This window comes from Theobroma cacao, chromosome 8 (genome assembly GCF_053813885.1).
Source record: "Theobroma cacao isolate CCN51 chromosome 8, ASM5381388v1, whole genome shotgun sequence".
NCBI classification, from domain to species: domain Eukaryota; kingdom Viridiplantae; phylum Streptophyta; class Magnoliopsida; order Malvales; family Malvaceae; genus Theobroma; species Theobroma cacao.
The window spans coordinates 9,434,545-9,459,718 of NC_142646.1; the positions used below are offsets into that span (position 1 = coordinate 9,434,545).

Genomic DNA, 25,174 nt, shown 5'->3' on the forward strand with positions numbered 1-25,174 from the left:
AAACAAAACCAAGTTATCAAACAATTAGAATTTGAAATTTCAATAAAAAATTTTTAATTTAAATTGTGAAACACGGAAAGAATATAATTAACAACCTTCCAAATATATTCTGAAAAGACCTATACTATCTCATAAAAAATTTGAATCTAAATAATAATTACGGCCACTTATGTTCATTGTTATTTTTTTTTTCTCACAAGAAGTTGATACAACAATTTCAAATTAAAAGTTTGGTATAATATTTTAAAAAATTTTTAATTATTTAAAAAAAATTTTATTGTATGCAATTAATTTCTTATATTACTATTTTAGACTAAACATGTTCTCATAATTAACAGTGGACTAACTATCATTAGTTAAAATATCACTTATCATATTATGCTCATATATCATTATGTCATATTTTCATCAATTATGACGTGTCAATATGTTATATTAGTATAAATTATCAAATGATATTTTGACTAACTTTAGTCAATTGTTAATTATTATATATAAAATCTAATTTGATCTAAAATAAAATAAAGATAACATGGTTAATAATAATAAAAGAATAAAAATTTATTTAAATTCTTTTTTTTTAAAATATTATGTCTAAGAACTTTAAATCAGTGTAATATATTGTGCGCGTGGACTGTCTCAAGCGTTTAATATATTTCTTTGTTAATATATTAGTTGCTCTATATATATAAAAGAGGTTACACGTACACGCTACATCACCATTGTTGTATCTGACGTGGAAATGACCTCTTCCGCTTCGGCCTAAAAAAGCTTGGACAATTTCAAACATTCGTAACACCACGAAACCGGCCTCCCTTTCCCCCTAAAACATCACAGCACAAGTAGCCAAAGCTTACTAAATCTTTTCTTCCCACATTAAATTATCCCCTTTTATTTCCATTGACTTGCTCTCTTTAAATACTTCTTGTCCCCCTATTGTTCATAGCAAGATAATACAATAATAATGCTATTAAATTTTTCTTCATCGTTCACTCACCGTTTCCTTGGTCCTCTCCTATTCATTTCATTTTCTTGATTTAAAATTCAACATGGATTCATCAGATTTTCCTACGAGTAAATCGCCAAGGAAAGAACTTCAAGGTCCTCGTCCGGCCCCTTTGAAGGTCCGTAAAGACTCCTACAAGATCAAGAAACCTCCGTTGGCACCACAACCAGTGCAACAACCACCGGCACAGATTAGGCCTCCGGTAATCATCTACACTGTGTCACCAAAGGTGATCCATACAAACCCTAGCGACTTCATGGACCTAGTTCAACGCCTAACAGGCTCAACATCGGCGTCTTCGGGATCTTCATCGCTTCCGTCATCAACATCCAGTCATCCATTCCATGATACCAGAGCTGCAATCTCACCAGCGGCAAGATTCGCGACTATAGAGAAGACAAAGTCACCAGAAGGGAAGAAGCAACAAATTAGCGAAGAAAACTTTGGGTTTGTACAAGGCGTAGAGATGAATCATGGGGTTGAAAGAACAAGTTTCTTTCCAGGGATTTTGTCTCCAGGGCCAACCTCACTGCCTCCAATATCACCCAACTTCTTCTCACCACCATTTGATCCAAACTCAAGCAATTTCTTCCAAGATTTGAGTCCCGTGCTGCATGGTAACAAGAATTTCATTGAAGGGAGTTTCATGCCTAGCCCTTCAAGCTTTAATATTTTACCTTATATAACATCTCCTAGTACACCATCCATAGATCTTTTCAACAACTTCTTTGACCTTTAAAAACAAAAATTTCCTCTTAGCAAGAAATAGAAATAGCAATTCTTTTCCCTTTGATTTATAGGGTTTTGCAAACAAAAGGAGATGTTTGTTAGAGTTGTGCGTTTGTATTTTTCTGCAACTTGAACGGTGAGGGTGGAGGACTAAAGTGGAAATTTGATGTTTTTTTTTGGTAGGTTTGCTAGTTGGAAACTTCTTAATGGCCTTATCTTTTTATTCTCCTTCCGATGTTAATTTGGTGGGCCATATGGTAGGGCAGTTCTGCCTCATAAATCCAGGGATACCCATCATTTTTTTTTCTTTTTTTTTTTATACAATTTTTTCCCTCTCATATGTAGCAGCAGTGGCCATGTAATTCGAAAGCATAAACAGTACATTTTCTTCTTATTTATATATATGCTTTTGCATCACTACTTTTCTTATGTAGCTTTGAATGCCACATTTCAATTTAAATCTAACTTGTTTTAGCTTAGCAGATATGAATTAATGTCATCAAATGAGTGCACCGAAATTGCAGTATGTTTTACTTCACTTCCATCCTCATTTTCATACACAATAAATAGCCTGCTTTAACTTAGGCTGGGAAAAGAATATCAATGACATAGAATGCAGAACAGCTTTTAAGTACACATTTGGGTTAGTTTGTATTCTAAGAAAAAGAGAGTTTTGGAAATCAAGAATTAAAAAAAAAAAAAAAGGTCTACTACTGTTCGAATAAATAAATCTACAAAACAGTTTTAAATTCTATTAAAAAAGGAAATTAAAATAGTTTTGAAGAACAGAAATAAATATTTATTAAAGAATAAGTGTTCCTTCAATTTGATTAGAAGCAGGCTTTTAAAATTTTCTTTGGTCAAGAAAATCATCAATAAAAATGTTAAAATTAAAACCAACAAAAAACTCATGAAAAAAAAAATATATATATATTATGTTAATCCCCCCACCATCAACCCTTTTATACTTGTACACATACATAGAAACTAGTATGCCTCATACACAAACAAAATACATGAAAGGTGAGATTATTAATTTATTATCTGTACAAGTTTTGGATAATCTGTGATACTCCCTAAATTTGGTCAATTTCAATTTATTACTCTAAGTTTCAATTTTTAATCAGGATTAACAATTTCTTACATATTCTACCCAAAGATTGCTTTTCATTCAAAAAAAATTAAATTGGAGAGTGCTTCAATATTAGGGTGGCTGGCTCAATCAAAGTTCAATAAAAACAAGTTTAATTACATCTTATTTTCAATGGTAAGGAAGAGGTCTTGAAATCTTTAGATCTTAAATTTAAGTCCTATCGTATGTGAATTTAGTCTAATTTTATGTTGATTTGTTCGTTAACCTCTTAATTCCGTAGATGTTATATGTGATACGTATGAAAGTTATTTGTCTACAATTGAAATTTTTACTTATAATATTAATCTAAAAGAAATTCAGACCTTGTTTCCTATTCCACCACTTAACTTGTTAAAATAATGTTCAATTGGAAATGAATACATTTCTTCAGAAGAAGGTATAGAAAAAATTATTGATAATTGATTATTTTAAGAGAATTGATAAATTTAATTATAAGATGAGTGTTTCAAGCTGCTGTTGCCAACCTTACAAAAACAAAACAAAACCTTGGATCCAAGTGCAAGGGCTTGCCCTAGAAGACCAAGATTATTTACATATCATTCTAATAATTAATTTCTAGAATTGGAGTTTGATTGGGGCTGTTTCCAGGGATCACAAAAGTCAAATGTAACACCTTAATCATAAAAGATTCATAAGAGTAGTTACATAAGAGACACGTTCAGTAGAAAAAACCATCCCTTCAAAGATCAGTTTCCATTATTTTATTGATCAGTATTTGAAAACTTTAACCATCAAGGGCTAAAAAGTTATATTTTGGTTGGCAAGACATATTCCTGCTTTAATATTTAAATATATTTTCAGTGCTCTGTGTGCTTAATTTTTATCAACCTAAACACACCCAAAAGAATATATTGAATTAATTTATAGGGTGAAGAAAAATTACGGGAGCACCTCGACTCTATATGTACGGCGCATATCGTCGCCCAGACTTTTTCAATATCCAATTGGATCAATTCATTGAAATTTTAATTTGGTTTCCTTTACTGATTATGATTGGTAGACGCAATCAGCCGTCCAATATATAAAACCCTCACTCATGCTCATTTAATTTCAACTAATTAAATACTAGTTATATTAAAGTTTTTGCTTGAATCACCCTAAGCTGACTGTTTCTAGCTACATATCTATGCAATTGTAATGCAATTTTCCAATATTTTTAGGAAATAAATAGTTAGATTTTGTGCTTAAAAATATAGATTTTCAAGAAATCATGAAAAAAAAAGAATACTCGAAATAAATTATAATTATATCAAATAGAAGAAACCCATAAACAAATCAATATATGAATATAAATTAAACAAAATTGAAACTTAAAAATTTCAAAATCCTTTCCTTACCATTAGAATAATGTTAGATTTTGCTTAGTCTATAATATATTTGAGACAACAAAGAATGCAAGTTTTTCCTAATTTATAATGATGCTTTAAGAAAAGGTATTTTGATCTGTCTCAATTAGACCTTGGTAACTAAGGAATTTAAACTCTTTCATGATGTAATGCCACGTATGAACATAAAGGATGGAAAGGGGCAAAGGAAAGACACATGTAAACCCATTTTATACACATGTAAGAGTGAAGAAAAAAGTAAGATTTTAAATAAATAAATAATTAAAACACAATAGACCTATATAAAAGTCGAATTATTCATGTTTTTCATATAAAAAATTATATATTTTTGTGTATATAATAAACCTATAACATGATGAAAAAGAGATTGCAGTTAGAAACTTTGTCGGTTAATCATAGATCTCAAAGACTGATTGAATTTCAATAGGTGTAACAAGTAAACAATAAATGTGCATGTTAACCTAGGGCATGCTTGCATCCTTCTTTTTCTTCTTTTTTTTTCAAGAGGAAATTTTTGCTTGCATCCTTCTTTCAAAGTCGAGAAAAGCTGCGCAAATATTTTATTTAAGAAATTATGTCATTATTCATTACTAGGATACTTATCATAGTAAAAATGCCAGGAGCACTAATTATCACGCCACAATGGCTGCTTATCATTACTGAAATCGTTTTCTTTAAGACTTTTATCACTATCTGATCCGGGTTTATTCATATTAATTGAAAATAGTGTTATTTTCACATTTTTTCTTTCATTAATTTTATTCACATTCAACAGAGTAATAATTATATTTTCGATTATTACATACATTGACTAGGTCGGCAGTTGGAAAGGCTATGAACACAATGAATGAAAGAAAAAGTGAGTACCTTGTGAAAATTTACATATTTTTTAGATTCCCACCGCCACAAGTTTTAACAAGTGAGTCCCACCAAGGCCCAAAATACAACTAATCCTAGATATTCAGAATAATATACACGTATGTATATCTGTATGCATGTATGCATACAAATCAAATTCATGTATGATGTATGATTCCTGCAATAAAAAATTACTTGTTGGAGAGGAGACATTCTCTACTCTTTTTCTTTCAATTTACTAGTTATTTGTACAAGCTCAGACAAGAGATATCGAATTACTCGCGTAGCAATAGCAAATATTGACCAAAAAGTAGGAAAAAGAAAATCTTTTAAGGTATCCAAAAGAGTTACTCACCTTTAGTTCTATGCATGTTTGGATCCCAGTCATTCTAACCAACATCTATTCATTCACAACCTAAATCAAGACTTATGTGCAATTTAAAGAGTTCCCTTAGCCAGAAATAGAAATCCCACGGTCGCTTAAAGGACTAATAGGACTCCTTGGATTACAGGTTAAAGCCTTCAAAGGGTTTTTCTCCTCTCCATGAACTACATTTGTTAAATGTGAAGCTTGCTTTGCCCTAAACACCCCCCACAGATAGAACTTCTCCTGGAACCCTGCAAATCAATTAAATGATTAAATCCTTCTCAGCCTCACCAACCCAAACACAATTAATCTAACTTCATGCCAATTGGAAGAAACTTATGTTCATTAAACATGAGGTATGAATATTTAGACTCACTCCAAAGGTGCAGTGGCAATATGTTAGAAGTGAAAACTAGGAGTTCTACATCTTGAACTACAGCTCTCATGCCAAGATCTCGGACAATGACCTTATCTACTAGATTGTAAAAAATCTTCACGTCCCTGTAAAAATGAAATCAGCATATTAAGGTACAAAGTCTGGAATACAGACAAGGAGGATGACATAAAATTAAAAAAAGTATCACCTTTCATCATTTGGAAAGAAATAGAGAGCAATACTTTCTTCACTTGGCCCCCATTTCTTAAAGCCTTTTGGCCACACATCACATCTTGGAAGCAACTCTAAGAAAAGCGATTCAGGTAAGCATTTTGCCATCTCACAAACTTTCAAGCATGCTAAGCTAGACAGATGGGCTACAATTCCAACAGCAAGATTTTCATCATAGAGACGGAAACTTCCCCTGTCAAGAAACAATCATGCTCATGAACTTCTACCCAACAATGTACCTATGGGCATAAACATAAAAAGGAAACAAAAATCTTACCTCCATATTGGTTCAAATATTGGCCGTGCAGGCACATAATAGTGTTTTGGGATTTGGTTACTTGTAGCCACAAGAGTTGTTTTAGTTTTAACATTGTCAGCTGCTTCATCAGAATACACCCCATCCAGTTGCCTCTGCCTAGGGTCCAAAGGACTATGCTCTATGACATTTAAATGGTCATTGATGGCTACAAGAGATGTTCTAATGCTGGCAGATTCAGCTTCCTCATCCCTGTTAACCCAATCTGATACTCTTGAAGATGAACAAGTGTTTGAAGAAAGGATTTCAGCTTCAAAAGGTCTGGCCTCTTTATCAGAGCTAGGCCTACCCACTTCCAATGATCTTCTCAGTGTCTCGTCTTTTTCAAGATTCTCAGGGCGTAGAAGCGAGGGGCTACTTTGTCTTTGCACCTCTGATATAGCCAACGAGCCACTGTCGTATTCACTCTCATTATTCTTCTTGTTCTTCTTTAATTCTTTTATGTCATTCTCCCCCTTCAATTTTCTAACAGGATTGCCCTCCTTCAATCTCAGTTGAAAGCCAATCGCAGGGAGAGCCTGCTGGAGAGTAGATAATTCTGCAACCTTTGGTTCACAGTCCACACAAAACCAAACAACATACTCCTCTAAAGTTGCCGGTAATTTATCTAAACAATAACTGGATGAGGAAAGATAATTATAAAGGCAAAAATTAGAGAAAACAAATATAAAATAATCAAATGTATATTCAATAGTCAACTTGTTGAAGCAAAAGAAAAAAAATGGTAAATGGTGTAATACAAAATCTAACAAAAGGTTTTTGCAATGAGTTTCCCGAGTGAAACTAGTACAATAATTTCAATTACACATCCAATTTGCAACAATTCCATTCGAAATAGTAAATCTCTGCCTTCAACACTAAAAATAATAAAGAAATAATTTCAAGTCCGTTTGATGTTCCCAAAACAAGTATGTTATGTATCAAGACAACAGCAATGTTGCCATTTACCGGTGTACAGCATAAGCTTGGCATTTATCACAGTAAATAAACGCCACAGAGAAGCCCCTGCCACCACACGTCTGGCATACAGTCACCTGCAATGACAAAAAGCACACAGTTATGACAGCCCAACTAGGCTAAAATCATTCACCATAAAACTCTACTTCAAGATTCAAAAACAGCAAAATCAATCACATCACTGACGCTAAATCCATTATGAGAAGAACAAACTGATGTCAAATTACAAATTCAGACAACGGAGAAGAATCAAAGGAACATTTTAGAAGGGCAGATTTAGGTTCCACACCAATTATAATGCAAAACCCGCTTCGCTTATGTTAAGGACAAACAGAATTTAGGTCACCAGCATTTGCCTTTTAAAAAGTACGAAAATTTGTAATTCAGCAGAACCAGAAACACTTGACAAAAAAGGCAAGCAAATGTCAAATCACCAAATCTATTAATCATTGAACAGAATATTTGTTAGCCTTTGATAAAAAATGGAAACAAATTTAAAACAACAACAAAGAAATCACCCGCCATGACATTATGGTTTGCATGCAATAAACAATGAAATAAAATCTTAAAATCATCAAAAAACTACTGCATTTTAAATGTTGAATAGACCAAAAGAATCAATGATATTCATTCATAACATACAAATATCAGAGCATTAAAATAAAGATAGTCACAATTAATACGAGCAAATGGTTTGAGGTGCAAACAATAAACTCAAAGATGACTGATGACTTCATAGGAACCTAAAGGAAGATTAAAGTTCTATTTAAATTCAAGTCTAGATGCTAATCATGAGGTGGATAACAAGATGGGAAAGGATTACCTTACATGGTGTAAACTAGCTACTTAATCAATCATAAACAAGTACAATGCCAAGATAATAGTTTAATAAAAGCATTGATTATCCTCACTAATAAAAGATGGGAAATGAATTTGTTCAAAACCTTTAAATAGAGCCAAGCGTTTCCCATTCAAAATTTTTCCCTCATTTATAATTATTTAAGTCAACATTTTTTTTTTATCGAAACTGATATTCTGTCATACCAATAATTCTCTCCTTCTAATAAGAAGTATTAAATTACTTGAATGGTTTAAAAGTCCTACAACTTTTCTATTATAGTTTAATTTTATTTCATTCTTTGGCATCTTTACCCTGTGCAAAGCCTAGATATGGAAAAGGCAATAGTAAGCAAATATAAAATAACATGATGCAATGCTATTACAAAAGCAAATATTTACACCGAAACTTCCAGCCCAAACTGAAAAAATGTGAAGAGGAAATATTCCAAGCAACAAAAAATAAATAACATGTCAAAGACCAGGAAGATAAACAACCAATAAAAAATGTTTCAAAGGTGGATTATTAGGGGGAAAACATGGTTCCACATCCATATCTTTTGCCGTATCAACAGACTTATGCTTTTAAAAATATTGGCCAGATGTTAAAAATACTAACAATGTTGAGAGGGATGGGTACTGTTATATTTGGTTTGGCAAACAAATGTTTTAAGGAGCAAAATGATGACAAACTGTATAACATAGGTAGAGAAATTGATGGACAAATGGACAGACAGATAGGCAAACAAATAGAGCCACAAAGCAATAACAAATGCCATATTGCATATTCGTGATGTGAACATGGACAGTCCCTCACAAAGCGATAACAAAGAAATTCTGGTTATTACAGGATGATAGAGAAAATTTTGCATTACTTTCAACAGCCAGTTCCTGAAAGACAAAAGTATCTAGAATTTAAATTTGACTTCAAACTAGTTAAACCCGTAGCTTCTCAAAACGCATTCAATCACCTTTAGAAAGAATCCAAAGTTGGAGAGGCAAAGTCTACCACCCAACTCATGTTCCCAAATGCTTCACAAGACAAAAGAAAATTGTGAACCACATAGCCTAGACAATAAAAGCTGAATTCAAAGGTCCCATTCCAATATTGCTACCATAATTCCAGTTTAATCAACATTAAAGCATACTCATAGTGACACAAGAAGGAAATCCAAAACATATCTAAGTGTTAACAGCCTGTCATTACCCTAACAAAACATGACTAAAAAGATCAGTAGCACTAGCAATTTTTCTATTAAAGATCATTAAACAATTCCAAATTTCATCCCCAATAACAACCTTTTTCCTCTAAAGTAATTCTCAGTAAAAACCATAAAACAAAAAGGAAATTAAGACAAACCCAATCATCCATTTCATTCAAAAACAACTAAATATCTTCACTCATTCGATCAAAACTATAAAACAATTACAAAAATAAAGAAACAAATAAAGAAACGAAAAAAAAAGGACCAAAACAGAAAGCTTTCTTTATATAAAGAAAAAAAATGAAGGAAGAGAAAAACTCACCATAATGAGAATGGATTAAAGAAGCCACCATAAAACCCTTAAATTACGTGGAGGAAGTGAACCAAAAAATAAAGAGAGAGAGAGAGAGAGAAATCCGGGCCAAAAGAAATGAACTAATTAGGGTTTCTCAGGTAAAGAACACATTTCCCCTTTTTCAAATAAAAGAAAAAAAAAAAGAGGAAAAAGAACCCCAAAATTATTATCGACTATGAAACAGAAAAGGGTTGGAAAAATGTAGTAAGACGGTTGTTTTTCAGTTCAGTTGTGTCAGAAGCATCAGTTTGTGCCTTACTGGGTTTAAGTTTTTCTGTCAATTTATTGTTCCTTCTAGAATTGTTCTGTTTAATTTGAGATTTGAATAAAATAGAAGAGGCCAATGTTTTTGAGAAGAAGCGCGGGACACGTGGGCCAATTGGAGTGAGAGGAACCAGGCGTGTGGCACTTCGATTGCGTTAATGTTATTCCACGCCAACGTTTTACGGTGCGCTTGGATGGGATACAAGGGTTTTCCATTGAGATGAAAAAAAGTTTTTGAGGGAAGTAGAAGTCGTCAAATAGTTTGTGTAAATCATACTGATTCTCTGTTAAGCTTTTCAGCATATTTATTTCATACTCTTGCCAATTTGGCAAAACAATATACACTAACAACACCTATCACATTACCCAACATGGCAACACTTCCATTCAAATTTGCTGGCCATTTAAATAATGCCATAAATAAGCAAAAGCTGTCTCACTCAAATCTATCTGATGATGAAGATGGTATAAGAGTTTATTCCTTAAGCAACTTCTAGGTTGAATGAATAACTATGTAAAGTTAAAGCTTCATGTATCAAATCTATAACCAATACATTAAACATACTATAACTTTTTGTGCTATCCTATCGCATCATATGCACACAAATTGTTAAATTGGGTCTTTTCTTTAAAATTTGAAGATATCTTATAGTTCACATGCCAACGATAGGCCCTAAGGGTGAAAGTTCTTCAAAAGGTAAAAATAGTTTGCTTAAGTCTGACACCAGCAACGTTCCTTTCCGTGAAGCTTTGATCAGAACAAGATGTGTACTTCTTTGTCACTTCCATTTGCCTTGCAGGAAACACTCCTACTAATCACGTTAGTTCCACAAAAACAATAGGTGGCTCGACAAACTCAACTTTTATCAACCTCTTCCTCAGTCATCTAAGCTTCAAACATATGATCGATACTAAAGTACGGATAAATAGAGGGATTTCAGACTCATCACTGTTGAAAAAAAGCATAAAATTGTAATATAAATCAACAGTAAACAATTCAATATATCATTTACACATGATCAAGGAAAAAATAAAAAAGCTTCCACTTACCAATTAAGAGTGGCTAGCAGCAAAGCTTCCTGACCAGCAGGTCCTTTATCATTTACCAAGGTCCAAGACGACTTTGTACCACTACAGTTGCATAATGTACATAAATGAGAGTACTGCATGTCGATAAATACTCTTCAAAAACATGTAAGCAAAACTATATCATGTGAAAATTCTCACTACCCATATATGAAAAACCAAAACTTTCAAACTCAAAAGAATACACCCAACCAACAAATATTACTACCAGGCACCTGCTGGAAGTTCTACTGAAGCTCAATGAACCATGAATCCTTCACAAACTATTTACTGATTCAAAGAAGTTCTCGAAGACACTGTCTGAGATTTGACAACCAATTTCTAAATAGTGAAAAGCAATTTTATTATTGCCAAGTTGAGATGACAATAAAAGCGACTTCTCAAGAGCAAAAATAAGGAAGACAACTAGCCAAATTACCCCTTGCTGCTTGGGCCTAACTCAATGGCAAGGCTGGGGTTTAGGATTTAGGTAGAGATCTTAGGTTCAAGGCTTACGACTCTCGTTTATACCAAAAAGAAAACTATTTACACATCATAAATTAAGAAGAAACAAAAAGAATCATTTTACACAAACCCTTTTTCCACATTCATCAAAAGGAGCATATGCCTCAGATCTGTAATTGGAATCACTGCTGCAATCATCCTCGGTTAAGGTGTAAAATAACATGACCGAAAAAAGAATCAATCAATGAAAGACAACACACTGAGTTCTAAGGTGGTTAAAAGGTAGAAATACTACCAAAACCACAAAAACATAAGCAACATAGATATGAAAAAACAAAAACAAGAAATTTTCTAGCATGAGCTTGAAAATTATACCCGAGGACCGGTCTTCCCCAGATACTTCCGACTCCAAATCAGTTTATGACGAGCAACGGACAGCGACATTAGAACACAAGTCTTGTTAAAGCTCAATTATCCAAATAAGAAAATAGCTTGATGGTAATGACCATGGTTTTGTTACAATCCAAAACCAATAAATCATGCTTTGAACTCACCAATAAACTACTAAATCATGGTTAACTGAGTGGAGCATAGACAACTAATTCTTGAACTAAAACCCAATTAGTTTGGATCAAGGCTTAATCGAGTGACTGAGCAGACCTAAGAGTAATAAATCTTACATAACATGGACTTCAACATCTATGAACACCCAAAAACAAAAAGGGCAAAAAAACTCCTAACAATATAGAAAGTTTCCAATCCAAAGATCATTCAAACCTTAAATGTAATAAGCGATAGTAATGTTTAACAGAGGGATCAGCAGTCAATCTTTTATTCTCAAGAAAGCCTAAAGGAGTACAATTCAGGCATCAATGACATGGAGCACTCCTAGGAGTATTCAAGGTTACAGTAGGAATACCTTCATTATACCTCCATTTCTCTTTGTCTTGACTCCGCTGTGAGAGCATTTTGCCTGCCACATGCATTAATATACATCTTCTGCTAAGTTTTTGTAGAGCAAAAAACAGAAAACAAGATAAAACCAGAGCCTCAAAAACAATTGTAGAGCAAGTAAGGCATACCCATGCTAGGTTTTTGTTTCTTAATTTTTGCTAAAGTCTTAATTTTCTTTCTATACATGGCTTGTTTTTTATGTAAAAAAAAAAAAAAAAACCAAACAAACAGAAGGAACAACCTTGAACACAGGTAAATTTTCCTTGCAGGAAAAGGAGGAGATGGGGAGCAGAGAGAGGGTAAAAACCAGTAAATCCACCCGCCTCTTCCTCTGTCATGAAAGCGACAAACGAAAGAATATCACAGAATCGGTAAATAGAAGGGATTTTGGACTTATCACTGTCCAAGAAAGAATAATATTATAATCTTTTCTAATAGCAAATAGCTCAATTTATATAATTTAAACAAATGCATGAAAAAGGACTTCAGCTAGCCATTTAAGCACGTCTAGCAGAAAAGCTTTTTGCTCATCATGTTGTTTCCTCACATAAAAGTTTACGTGATACCACTGCAGTAGCATGATGTAGGGAAAAGAGAGTAGCATCAACACTATGGTCTTTGAAAACATAGGAAAGTAAATCATGTGACAATCTTCACAGCCCAAAAAATGAACACCCAAACTCAACAAATATAAGAGGCAGTTTACAAGAGCGGTAGGTTAAGCTTATATAGAATTGGATTAATGGTCTCTCCTATGGGGATTCTTTTATCATATTGAACCATGCAACAAATACCACTTTTTCAAGAGTAGAAAATGGGAAGGTGGCAAATTAGCCATAACAATTTTTATACTTGACAAAGTAAAAGCAACAAGAGATACGTACCTGTTTGTAGGACACCTCAGACAAGCTGGAGAAACCGGTGATAGACTTGCTGCTGCAACCATCAACTGTTAAAAGTGTTGAAACAACACAACGGCGAAAACCAACAATTAGTGATAAATATATCCACACACAGACTGAATTCCCAAAGACAGAAAGATTATTGGAGGAGAGGGCTCGATAAAGGATGATTAATCGATTGTATAATCAATCAATCAAGGAATACCTTTGTTTTGTTTATCTGTCATGATCTCTTCATCAGGTTGGCTCAGCTGCATTTCATATGTGAGAGAAACCTCAATCATTTTTAATTTTCTGCTTTTTGTTTTGGCATGAAAGCAACAATCAAACGGAGACTAAAGGATAAAATCAAACAGAAATCAAAGCCAGGATGGTTATATAATTAAGGAAAATTAAATTATACCTTTCTTTTCTGTATCTTCGGTGATCTTTCCCTGAGGCTGCATCTTCTCGGCCGACTTAACTACGTGTCACATTTCAAGGATAAAGAAATTCAATACAAGATATTGAATATGAAGGAAAAACTGTCCGCTGTTTCTATTTCACTCATGTATTTATAATACAAAGATAATAATGCTAGTTTATAAGATAGTTATTACAAGTCAACATATCTCATCTATAAATTTAAATATGCTTGTCCCGTATGGTTGAGGTGAGCTTATCTGCTGTGACTGTAACAAAGATGAGCTTATCTGCAACACTAAGCTTATCTGCTGTGGCTGGCTTATCTACTGTGGCTGTAACAGAGGTGAGCTTATCTAGCTTATCTGCTGTGGCTGGTTTATCTGCTATGGCTGGCTTATCTGCTGTGGCTGTAGCAGAGGTGAGCTTATCTGCAACACTAATATGCCCCCGCAAGATGGTGGCACCATTAGTGACTCCAATCTTGGATAGAAGGAAGTGAAACCTTGCTTTAGATAATGGTTTAGTAAGAGCATCTGCTAACTGATGTTTTGTGGGAATATGGTGAACATGAAGTTACCCCTAGCTCACTTTTTCTCGGACAAAAAAAAAATCTAACTGCAAATGCTTCATCTTTGTATGAAAAACTGAATTTTTGCAAGTGTAGGTGGCACTTAAATTATCACAGTATACAGAGGGAGAGCTAGGTAGGACTAGTTGAAGTTCGTGAAGAAGAGATTGAATCCATGTAGCCTCTGAAACAGCGGTTGATATAGCACGATATTCAGCCTCTGAAGAAGACCTAGCGAACGCCTTTTGTTTTTTTAAACTCCAAGAGACGGGAGTACCGCCAAGATAAATGATAAATACAGAAGTGGAGGTCTTATCATTAGGACTTCCTGCCCAATCAGAATTCGTGAAGACTTGGAGAGATGGAGAGAGTTCCTTTTTAATGAATAGACCATGGAACAGGGTGCGTTTAAGATACCTCAATACTCTCTTCAAAGCTTGAAAATGCAGTGTGGATGGTTTATGCATAAACTGGGATAGTTTGTTAACAACAAAACAAATATCTAGTCTAGTAAGAACAAGATATTGGAGGCAACCAACAATTTTTCGGAATGCCTCATCATCGGCTGTTGCAGAACCATCATGGAGACAGAGACGAGTTGTAGTAGATATTGGTGTGGTTGATGCTTTTGCACCAGACATACCAGTTTTGATAAGAATATCTGAGATATATCTATGTTGAGAAAGAAAGAACCCTTGTGCTGTAAGAACAACTTCAATGCCAAGGAAGTAGTGTAAAGAACCAAGATCCTTGATGGAAAACTGCGAGGCAAGATGTTGAATAAAGCTACAGAGAAATGCAGTGTGGTTTCCTGTCAGAATCAAGTCATCCACATAGACCAGGAGATATGCAGTGATGCCATTGCAATGATAAATAAATAAGGATGCATCAGCTACTGATTGAGTGAAGCCAAAAGAAAGAAAGAAACTACTCAAGGCTTGGTACCATGCTCGAGGGGCCTGTTTAAGACCACATATTGCTTTCTTAAGTTTACAGACATGATGAGGCTTGGTTGTGTCATACAAGACCGAGGGTTGCTGCATATATACTTCCTTAGTTAGTTTACCTTGTAAAAAGGAATTGTTTACATCCAATTGATGCAAGCGCCAATTGTTAGAAACCGTCAAGCATAGAACCAACCGGATGGTGACAGGTTTGACTACCGGGCTGAACGTTTCAGTGAAGTCGAGACCAGGCCTTTGGGTGAAGCCTTTGGCAACTAAACGAGCTTTGTATCGAGAAATGGAACCATCAAGATGCCGTTTAATGCAGAAAATCCACTTGTAACCCACTATAGTTTTGTCAGGAAGAGGTGGAACTAGTTCCCATGTTTCATTATTTGTAAGGGTAGTATACTCATCAAGCATGGCTTGCTTCCAATGCGGATGACGTATTGCTTGTAAGGCACAAGTCGGTTCAATGAAATCAGGGAGGGGATGAGTGGTGGTTAAATGAAGATGTTTAGGTTTAACAATATTGTTTTGTAATCGGGTATTCATTGGATGTGTCCTCTAAGGTTGAGATGTTATAGAAGGCTGCACGGTTAGGTGAGAAGAAAAGTGAGGAATAGGTGAAGATAGAATTACCTGAGTGGAAGAATTATCACACATGTCAGCCACTTACAGAGATGAATGAGAGGTGGGAGCAGAAGACAAATCAACAGCCTAAGAAGATGAAGATGTTTGAGAAGATGAAGGAAAATTTGGAGCAAAGATAGGAGTGTCATGTGCAGGATGCCATTGAGAGTAAGAAATATCAGAAACTAAGGTGCTAGAGGTAGACTTGGTAGCAAAGGGAAATTTAGACTCATCAAACAGGACATGCCGCGGTGTGAAAATTTTGTGAGATTGACTGTCAAAACAAAGGTAAGCACTTTGATGCATAGAGTAACCAAGAAACATACAAGCAGTAGCTTTTCTTTGAAGTTTATGTGTGTTATAAGGTTTAAGCCATAGATAGCGTAAACAACCAAAAACTTTCAATTTAGCAAGATTAGGATCTTGATGGAAAAGGGACTGATAAGGACATTTGTTTCTAATAACAGGAGATGGTAATCTGTTTAGCAAATAAACTGCAGTAGAGAAAGCAAAGGACCAATAGGACAAAGGCATGGATGCTTGATGGAGTAAGGTGAGTCCAGTTTCAACAATACTTCTATGTCGATCCTCATCGATTGCATTATGCTGAGGAGTATGTGGGGGTGTTTGTAAATGTTGAGTGCCAAAAGAGTTGAAAAAAGATTTCAATTTTGTAAATTCACCCCCACAATCAGAATAGATAGTAACAATAGAAGTTTAAAAATAATTTCAACTAAACTTTTAAATTTAGGAAATAAAGAATAGACATCAGATTTAAATTTTAATGGATAGAATCAGATATATCTAGTATAATGATTAACCAAAAAAAATATAATATCTATAACCATCAATGCTAGAGACTCTAGCTGGCCACCAAACATCAGTATATATGATATCAAGAGGTCCTCTACTAGCTAAACTAGACTTATGAAAAGGAAGTCTATGAATTTTATTACTGCAACAAGCATCACAAGATGTAAATTTATTGGTTTGGGAGCATGGTAAAAAAGAAGTCTTGATGACTGACTGTAGAGTTTGAGAGGAAGGGTGACCAAGTGTCACGACCCGGTACTCTCCTCGAGCCCATGACAACCGTCACGATGTTTCGATAGACATTCATTACTCAGAATGCCAATCAAAACCCCGCAAGGCTTTAATATCAGTTTTTGCACCTCTCCTGTGAACAACAGTTGTTAAGTATCATGTTTTGAGAGATTATAAATTATTTTCAAATCAAAACAATAGAAAAATAATTTTTTGCTCACAGGAGCATTTTGGTTATTTTCTTCGAAAGTCTTGAAACCAACTAAAAATGTAGTATGCGAGTGAAAAACACATATTTCATAATAAAAAATAAGTTTAGATATCTAAAACATTCATTTAAAGTGAAATTATAACTATTTGAATATAATAAAAATATTCAATAAAATACTGTAAAAAAAATCATAATTAATTAAAAGTAAATGAAAAATAAACAAAAACAGAAAAAAAAAAACAAAAAAGAGAAAAGGGGAGAGGGTGCGAATGGCAGGGTGCGGACGCACCTTGCCAGGCACCTCCCTCACCTTGCCAGACGCGAAAAATTCGCGTCTGGCAGGGTAGTGGAGGCACTACACTCGACCAAAAGCCGAGTGCATAAAGCCCCACTGTAGAATCGGCAAGCAAAAGAACCGGCAAAAAACCCTAGTAATAAGCAGCAACCCAAAATCCCTAGTCTTTAGCAGCCACAACAATCCACAAAAACCAAAAAAATACATCAAAAAAGATACCAAAAAAATTAGAAAATATGCATAATGAGAGAAGGAGAATGGTTGGGTTCTTGGTTGAATTTTTGGTTGATTTTTAGAGAGCCCGATTTGGGCAAAGGAAGAGATCGATAGAGGGAAAACCCGATTTGGGCAAAGGGAGAGCAGATCTAGGCAACCAACGAAGGGAGGTCCGGTGCGGGGCTAGTGGTCGACGGGAGAGTCGACCGGCGCCAGGAGAAGCATCAGTCGATCGGTTTAGAGGAAAGTCGATCATCGTTGGATGTGAGAGAAGAGTCCGATTAAGAAGTAGCGGTCGACGGTAGAAAAGTGAGGGCTAAGTCACCGCCAGTCGGGGTGGGTAGAAGTCTCCAAGCCGACGCTAGTGAAGAAAGAAGAGAAGAAAAGTGACTTTTTTTTAAGAGAGAATGAGGAGGGTCCGGTGACTAGAGAGAGAAAATGAAAGGAAAAAATGGAGAGAAATGGTGAAAAAGAAGTTTTTATACCTAGGTTAGTGGATGCGAAACAACGTCGTTTTGGTATTATAAGGAGAGGAATCCGGTGTAGCACACCACATGTTGCGCTTGGTGAAGTTGCATATAGGTGGAAGAAGGTTTGGGCTGCTGTTGCTGGATTCTTAGACCAACACGGACCCAGTTTTTCCTGTGGGCTTCAGTAATTGTTGGCTTGATCCCAGTGGACCTTGAGCAGGATTCAGACCGTGGAGAAGCAGGAGGATTAAGCTGAGTGGGTATTTGGCCCATAAAGGTAAATTCTTTGTCATGCTATTAAGATTTGTAATGATTTGGGCTTGCTCATTTTGTTAGCTTTCAGATTTATTATTTAATCATTTAAGATTAGGATTGGATTACTTTAGTATAATGTTTAAAGATTTTTAGATGTTATTTTTCGGATAAAGAGAATAATACATATAGGGGAATATAAATATATATATATAATATAAAAATAAAAACTTGTATATTTAATTAAGGAAAATTTAAATGTAGGAGAATACTTATTAAAAGTATTTAAATTTAGGTAAATGAAGTTCATGTGCCAAAAAAAATAAATTGTTAAGTGAAATATGTTTACAATGATGGAGTTATGGAGATAAATAATAAATATAAAAAGAGAAAATAACATATAAATGAAGGAAATAAAGGGTAGGATAAAGATTTACATATAGATTAACTAAAAAAATTTGAAAATTATTTGATTAAGTATTAAAATAATTATAATAAAATAGATATGGGAATCAATCTTGAAAAATTAACTCTTAAAAAAATATATATATATATAAATAAATAAATAAATAAATAATACAAAATACTATGATATTAACTACAAGTGTAATATATCGATGATGGGAGGATCGGTTGGGACGCGAGAAGTCGCAATCCCAGGCCCATATTCCCTAGGCTCGAAATCCGAATCAAGGCTCCACCAATACGATGGGAGGCCCTCGATTTCAAGATCTTAAAATTTTTAGTAAACAAAGAATTTGACTATACAAAGATTATTCAATAAAAATAATAAATAAATAACAATAGATAAAAAAAAATGATGATAAAAAAATAATAATAATAATTCAAATATATAGTAAATAATTAATTTGTGAAAATGCAATATACATAAAATTAAATAAATAAAAAATAAATAAATAAATAAATAATCTAAAACAACAACTAATTTAAAATTGAGCATTAAATATTAAGTGGCACAAACTATGAATTAATAAATATTATAAAAAAAATGTGAAGATAAAGATAAGAAAGAAAAAAAAAGAATTAAATATAGGTATATAAAATAAGATCTTAGGCATTAGGTTTGAACAAAAGATTGCTTACGAAAAAATATAATAATAATAAAAATATAAAGATATAAAAAATAAAAATAGTACAATAAAAAAAATAAAATTTTTGTTCACTAAAATAACATAGAATTATAAACAATTTATCTAATTATAAAAGAAAAACATAAGAACTTAGAACAAAAAATGTAAAGTATGAAAAAATAATAATAAAAAAATATAGAAAAATATGATAATATAAAAAATAATAATAAAATAAAAAATAATTAAATATTAATAAATGATCAAAAAATAGATAATTGTATTAGCATAACATATATATTGCATCATATCATTGCATATAAATATTTCTGTTTTCGAGTTTAAACTTTGATGATGGGATCTTCCGAGGATCCTGCGAAGACGGGTATTCCTCGAAAATTTCCCCAAGTGAAAAGGTGTCCCCGGGTCTCACCAGTATGATGGGAGGGCTCGAGAAATATCTTTAATAAAAGGTTTTGACTCGTATTAGGTTCATTATGCACGAAAATATTATTTTAAAAGAAAACGTATGATGACCCCGATGACGGGATTTATTCGTCAAATTTGCGAAGGCGAATTTCTCGAATAATTTCCTATGTGAGAGAATACCCCGGATCCCACCAGTATGATGGGCAGATCCGAGAAAATATCCTCGATAAAAGGTTACTCGTCCGACATATTTTTATCCCACGCCATACATTTCATCTTACCTCACATTTCCATTCCATTTTAGGTTAAATAGGAGATAAAATAAATGAATAATAGCTAAGAAAATAAAATGAACTCTAAAAATTAAAGCCTAAAAGGATAATTTGAAAATGGTACCGTTCATGGAACGGGCGTCTTGGGAGTGCTAATCCTTCCCCAAGCGTAACCGTACTCCTGAACCTAGATCTAGAAAAACGTAGACCAATTTAAGGTTCTTTTTGGTGGGCTTAAAATTAATTTAAGGCTTCATCGATTAGAATCGAGTCGATAGGTGGCCAATCACACCTAGTAAAAAAGATTGGTGGCGACTCCTAGTTTTTAGAGTTTTCACATCGCGTCTGGCGGTCAGGTTCTTGAACCCATACGTTATGACAGCTGGTGACTCCACTGGGGATTGCTGAAAGTCGAACCATTAAAAATAATAGATTATCCAAGGCTTTAAATAATTCGATGTTTCCTTAGTGTTGATGATTTGTTCTACATATTTTGTTTAGTGCATTTGTTTATTTCGCATTTGTTACTTTATTGCTTTTAATAATTGTGGGGATTTAGGATAGAGGGATGTGAGAATGTTATTCCGAACTTGATGTTTTCCTTCACACACACAGCACATTTTACATTCATGCATATACCCTTCATCCAGGTTATGTCATTTTTAGGAGGGAGTTTAGTAGCTACGCTCTCGTGAGGTGATAACCTCCGCACGGGCTAGTGAAAACTGTCACTCAAATCGAACCCAGTCCGCTTGAAGCTTGTAATGGGTGAGGACCGGGGTGACTTACTAGTCCGCGTGGACAACAGTAAGGAACGATTTGGGAACCTTAGCTCTATTTATAAACCCCGCTCAGCATATAGAATACCGAAAGCAGCTTAACCCTAGGTAAGGCCATACCCGTGAGAGTATACCCTATAAATAGATACACATGAAGGAATTTCTTCCACTCCCTCTATTTTAAATTTTGCCACGAGATAATAAAGTGTCGTGGAGTAGACAATAATACCTATGATATTACTTATTATTCTCTCATTATTTTTAACACTTCATTCTTTCTTTTTACCATACTAACTTAAGTTTATTTTGATTATCATGCGCATGTTACATGTTCATTTGCATGCATCGTAATTGCATATAGGAGAAATATTGGCTACACAACATCTAACCTAAGAGATCCCCGGTTACATCCATGGGATCGACATCAGCAGGTTCACTCAACATATACAAAAATGACATGAGATAGAGTTACAGATGGGACAGATTGAACAAGAAAAAAGAGACTGTTTGACCCAAGGACATATCCCAACTTTACCCGATAGAGTTCATTTGGACCTTCAGCAGAATGACTTCACAAAGATGATAGGAATTTGGGAATAGTGGAGACGTGCTCACCGAGACAATTTTCAGAGCAAGTATGAACACATTGCATGGCTCCTATATGTACCTGTTGATGACCAGATGCTCCGAGCCATTGTTCAGTTTTGGGATCCTTCATACCGTTGCTTTATCTTTAACAAGGTGGACATGACCCCTACCATAGAAGAGTACTCCTCTCTACCCCGGATAGATCACATGCAGCCTGACAAGATCTATTGGAGGGCCCAGAAGACGGGACACGGACGAAAGTTGGCCAAGTTGCTAGGGATGACTACGGTAAAAGTGGATCAACACCTGAAGAAGAAAGGAAACACAAAATGCCTTTCGTGGAGTTTCTTGAACGGATATATTAAAAAGTACATGGAGGATGAACAAGGTCTCCTAGCTTTCGTGATGGCAATCTATGGCTTAGTGGTCTTCCCGAAGGTTCTAGGTCATGTGGAGGTATCAATCATAGACTTCTTCGATCAGGTGACAAGAAGCATCAACCCGGCCCCATCCATCTTAGCTGAAACCTTCAGATCCTTGAATTTTTGTCGGCGCAAATGCGAGGAACGATTCATCGGATGTGCCCAACTCTTAACCATATGGGTCAAAAGCCATTTTGAATGCAGAAAGAGCAAATTTTGAAAGCCTTATCTGTTTGTAAGTTGCCCTATCCTTGAGTTCTGTGAAAGTGTATGGCCCGACTGCAAAAGGAAAGAAGAGTGGGTCGCGAATCTCCGGAGGTTAATAAGCATTGAAGTAACTTGGAGAGCTCTATGGATGCCACGAATGTAAGTGATGTATAAATGTGGAGACAAGTCGTGAGTGCTGCTGATGGGACCATGGGGAGCCATTAGCTATGCACCGATAATGGTACGGAGACAGTTCGAATTTGAGCAATTCATGCCCATGACTCACCAGCTCAACCAGTTAGAGTTTACATATGGAAAGCCGAAAACGTTAAAGAAAATTGAGAAAATTGCACAAGATTGGAAGAAAACTTGTCGAGTGGATCAGGGAAAGGTTACCAATGAAGTCACCACAAGATATCATACTTGACACAATCAAAGGGTGAAAGATATCATATACCCCCCGAAAAATCCATCAACATCCCATAAACCTAGAACCTCAAGATGTCTTGCTGGAGAGGGAGTTGACAAGAAAGAGACTTGAAAAGGAGATGATGAATTTGAAGCGGAGACATGAGGATGAGCTAGAAGAAGTAAAGAAAGAGACGGCAAGAAAGGTACGGATGGCTTTGAAAGAGCGGGATGAGTGGCAAAGTAAGTTTGAGGAAGTGAACGTGGCAAATTATTCTCTTATAACCAGAATGTAAGAACTCCAAAGTGCCAACAATGCTTTGCGACACGAGGTACGAAGACAAGAACAAACCATCCAAGAGTTGAGAAATGACTACAGCTTGTTGGAAACTGCCATGGAGGGATACAAGGCACAGTATGAAGCAGTAAGGTAAGAGTATTTCCAAATGAGGGAAAGAAATGATTCGTGCACACAAAGCCTTCAAAGGAAAGAAGCTGAAATGCGATGGATACTGAGACAGATGAGAGAAGTGGCATTTAGAGCACGAGTGATGGCAGACAAGACCAAAGAACTTAGACTAGAGATTCTTCCGAAGGATGAATTAAGTGAGCGGTTGATCGATCACCTCAGGATGGTTAGGGACCAATATGACAAAGTTGGTTTTTCCTTTTGATAGTTATGTAATGGTTTTAGATAATGATGTAATCAGATATTTAAGTTTTATGGATGTGGATTTTCTTATGGTAAATGTTGGATGGCCAATATTTTTCCTATTTTTTCTTTTCAATACATTTCATTTGCATCATAATTGCATGATTTAAATGAAAACAATAACAAATAATAATGTATTCGTCAACATAAAATTCTAACTTATCCCTTGGACTAAAAGAATAAAATTTCAGAGAAACAAATTCTCCATAGATACAATGCAAGAGCCCATTCTAAGATCATGGGGGAAGAGCATTCGGAGAGGATGGACAAGATCGAGAAGAAGCAAGAAGAAATCATGGGTCAATTGTCAAAAATTTTGGAATTGATATCGACAGATAAAGGGAAGAGTGCGACAGGGAGTTATGGTGCACTAGAAGATGTTCAACAGACAGAAGCCAATACAGACCTTGTGTATCCATCAGGATTTACACCACCACCTGCAAAGAATGCATTTATCCCCATGCCATCGATGGGCTAATATCCATTTTTTAGGATGCCAATGCTTACAGGGCCACCATTGACTTATGCCCAACAGAGGCCAATTGGAAGGGCAAGTTCTTCAGATCCCATCTCTGTACCTGATCTGGATGATCCAAAAGAACAAAAGAATCTCAAATGTGGATCCGTTGAATTGAAGGACAATCCCGATACCCATCAAAAATTTAACCTTTTTGAGGAGAGACTACGCATGATAGAAGGAGTGGGAATGTATTGTTCTATGGATGCAATTGAACTCTATCTTGTTCCAGATGTGGTTGTACCCCAAAATTCAAAGTTGCTGACTTTGAAAAGATTATGGAACCAAGTGCCCGGTCATACACATCACCATGTATTGCAGAAGGATGGTTGCATATGCCCATGATGACAAGCTCTTGATACATTGCTTCCAAGATCGCCTTATTGGTGCTGCAGCAAAGTGGTACGTCCAACTAGATTGTAATCGAATCCACACGTGGAAAGACCTTGCTCGGGCGTTTGTAGCTCAGTAAAACATGTTACAGATATGGCTCCGGATCGCCTTTCTTTACAAAACATGGAGAAGAAACCCACTGAAAGCTTCAAAGAATATGCTCAAATATGGAGATATGTGACCTCTCAAGTTCAACCACCATTGATTGAGAAAGAGACCACCGTAATGTTCGTAAACACCTTACGGGCCCCTTACTATGAACGATTGGTTGGTAGTGCCACAAAGAACTTTGACGATATGGTGATTTCAGGAGAGATGATAGAGACTGCCATTAAGCAAGGGAAGATAGAAGGAGGTGATACGACAAACACGAAAGAAGGGGAAACTTTTAAGAAGAAAGAATGAGAAGCCTAAGCCATCACTTCAAGACAACACCAATGAGGAATATACAACCCGTACCAACCATATCCACCATACCCCTATTACCCAGCTGTGAACAACACTTCACAAAGCCCATACCTATACCCACTCATGCCAAATGCCTTTCCTAACCTGTACCCATATACTCCTATCCAACAAACACCTTACCTCACAAATATCCACCCATCTACTTTCACACTCGTTACAGCTTCAACCACACAACAAACAACACCTTCAAACAACCATACTGCCGTTGAATCAAGAGGATGGCGAACAAAGAAGAGAAAGTGCAGTTTGACCCAATCCTAATCCCATATGCTAAACTCTTCACTCAGTTAGTTGCAAACTATCTAGTGGCACCTTTATACATAAAGCCATTAAAACCTCCATTCCCGAGATGGTATGACGCTTTCGCCCATTGTGATTATCATTATGGAGTCGAAGGTCACTCGATCGAGAATTGTACAGCATTCAAACATAAGGTGCAAGGGTTGATCAAGGCAGGAATCTTGAAT

General features: G+C 35.2%; 2 protein-coding genes and 1 long non-coding RNA gene across 3 annotated transcripts; 1 reads left to right on the forward strand and 2 right to left on the reverse strand.

Annotated features, from left to right (window-relative positions):
* The first annotated feature begins 880 nt into the window (after window positions 1-880).
* On the forward strand, window positions 881-2,152 carry LOC18592564 (VQ motif-containing protein). The gene has a single exon (XM_007019373.3). It carries the CDS (start codon window positions 1,050-1,052, stop codon window positions 1,743-1,745), a length of 696 nt encoding a protein of 231 aa, XP_007019435.3. The 5' UTR covers window positions 881-1,049; the 3' UTR covers window positions 1,746-2,152.
* A 3,135-nt stretch (window positions 2,153-5,287) lies between these two features.
* LOC18592565 (PHD finger-containing protein 1-like) lies at window positions 5,288-9,548 on the reverse strand. The gene is made up of 8 exons (XM_088809059.1): window positions 9,537-9,548; window positions 9,384-9,484; window positions 9,148-9,208; window positions 7,331-7,416; window positions 6,344-7,000; window positions 6,044-6,259; window positions 5,836-5,960; window positions 5,288-5,710 (listed from the first exon to the last, which is right to left on the reverse strand). The coding sequence occupies exons 1-8, from the start codon at window positions 9,546-9,548 to the stop codon at window positions 5,544-5,546; spliced, it is 1,425 nt and encodes a 474-aa protein (XP_088665185.1). The 3' UTR covers window positions 5,288-5,543.
* An 883-nt stretch (window positions 9,549-10,431) lies between these two features.
* On the reverse strand, window positions 10,432-13,652 carry LOC148761169 (uncharacterized). The gene is made up of 5 exons (XR_016028022.1): window positions 13,592-13,652; window positions 13,369-13,433; window positions 12,450-12,503; window positions 11,051-11,131; window positions 10,432-10,949 (listed from the first exon to the last, which is right to left on the reverse strand). It is a non-coding gene; the product is annotated as an uncharacterized LOC148761169 (long non-coding RNA).
* Window positions 13,653-25,174: the final 11,522 nt, after the last annotated feature.

What these genes read in the sequence shown, in the direction of transcription:
- LOC18592564 (XM_007019373.3), top strand. Translation starts at nt 1,050, where the DNA reads ATGGATTCATCAGATTTTCCTACGAGTAAATCGCCAAGGAAAGAACTT.
- LOC18592565 (XM_088809059.1), bottom strand. An exon ending in TTTAGTCATGTTTTGTTAGG is followed by an intron (nt 9,209 to 9,383) that starts GTAATGACAGGC and finishes TGTCTTGTGAAG; the next exon opens with CATTTGGGAACATGAGTTGG. An exon ending in ATTGCCACTGCACCTTTGGA is followed by an intron (nt 5,711 to 5,835) that starts GTGAGTCTAAAT and finishes ATTGATTTGCAG; the next exon opens with GGTTCCAGGAGAAGTTCTAT.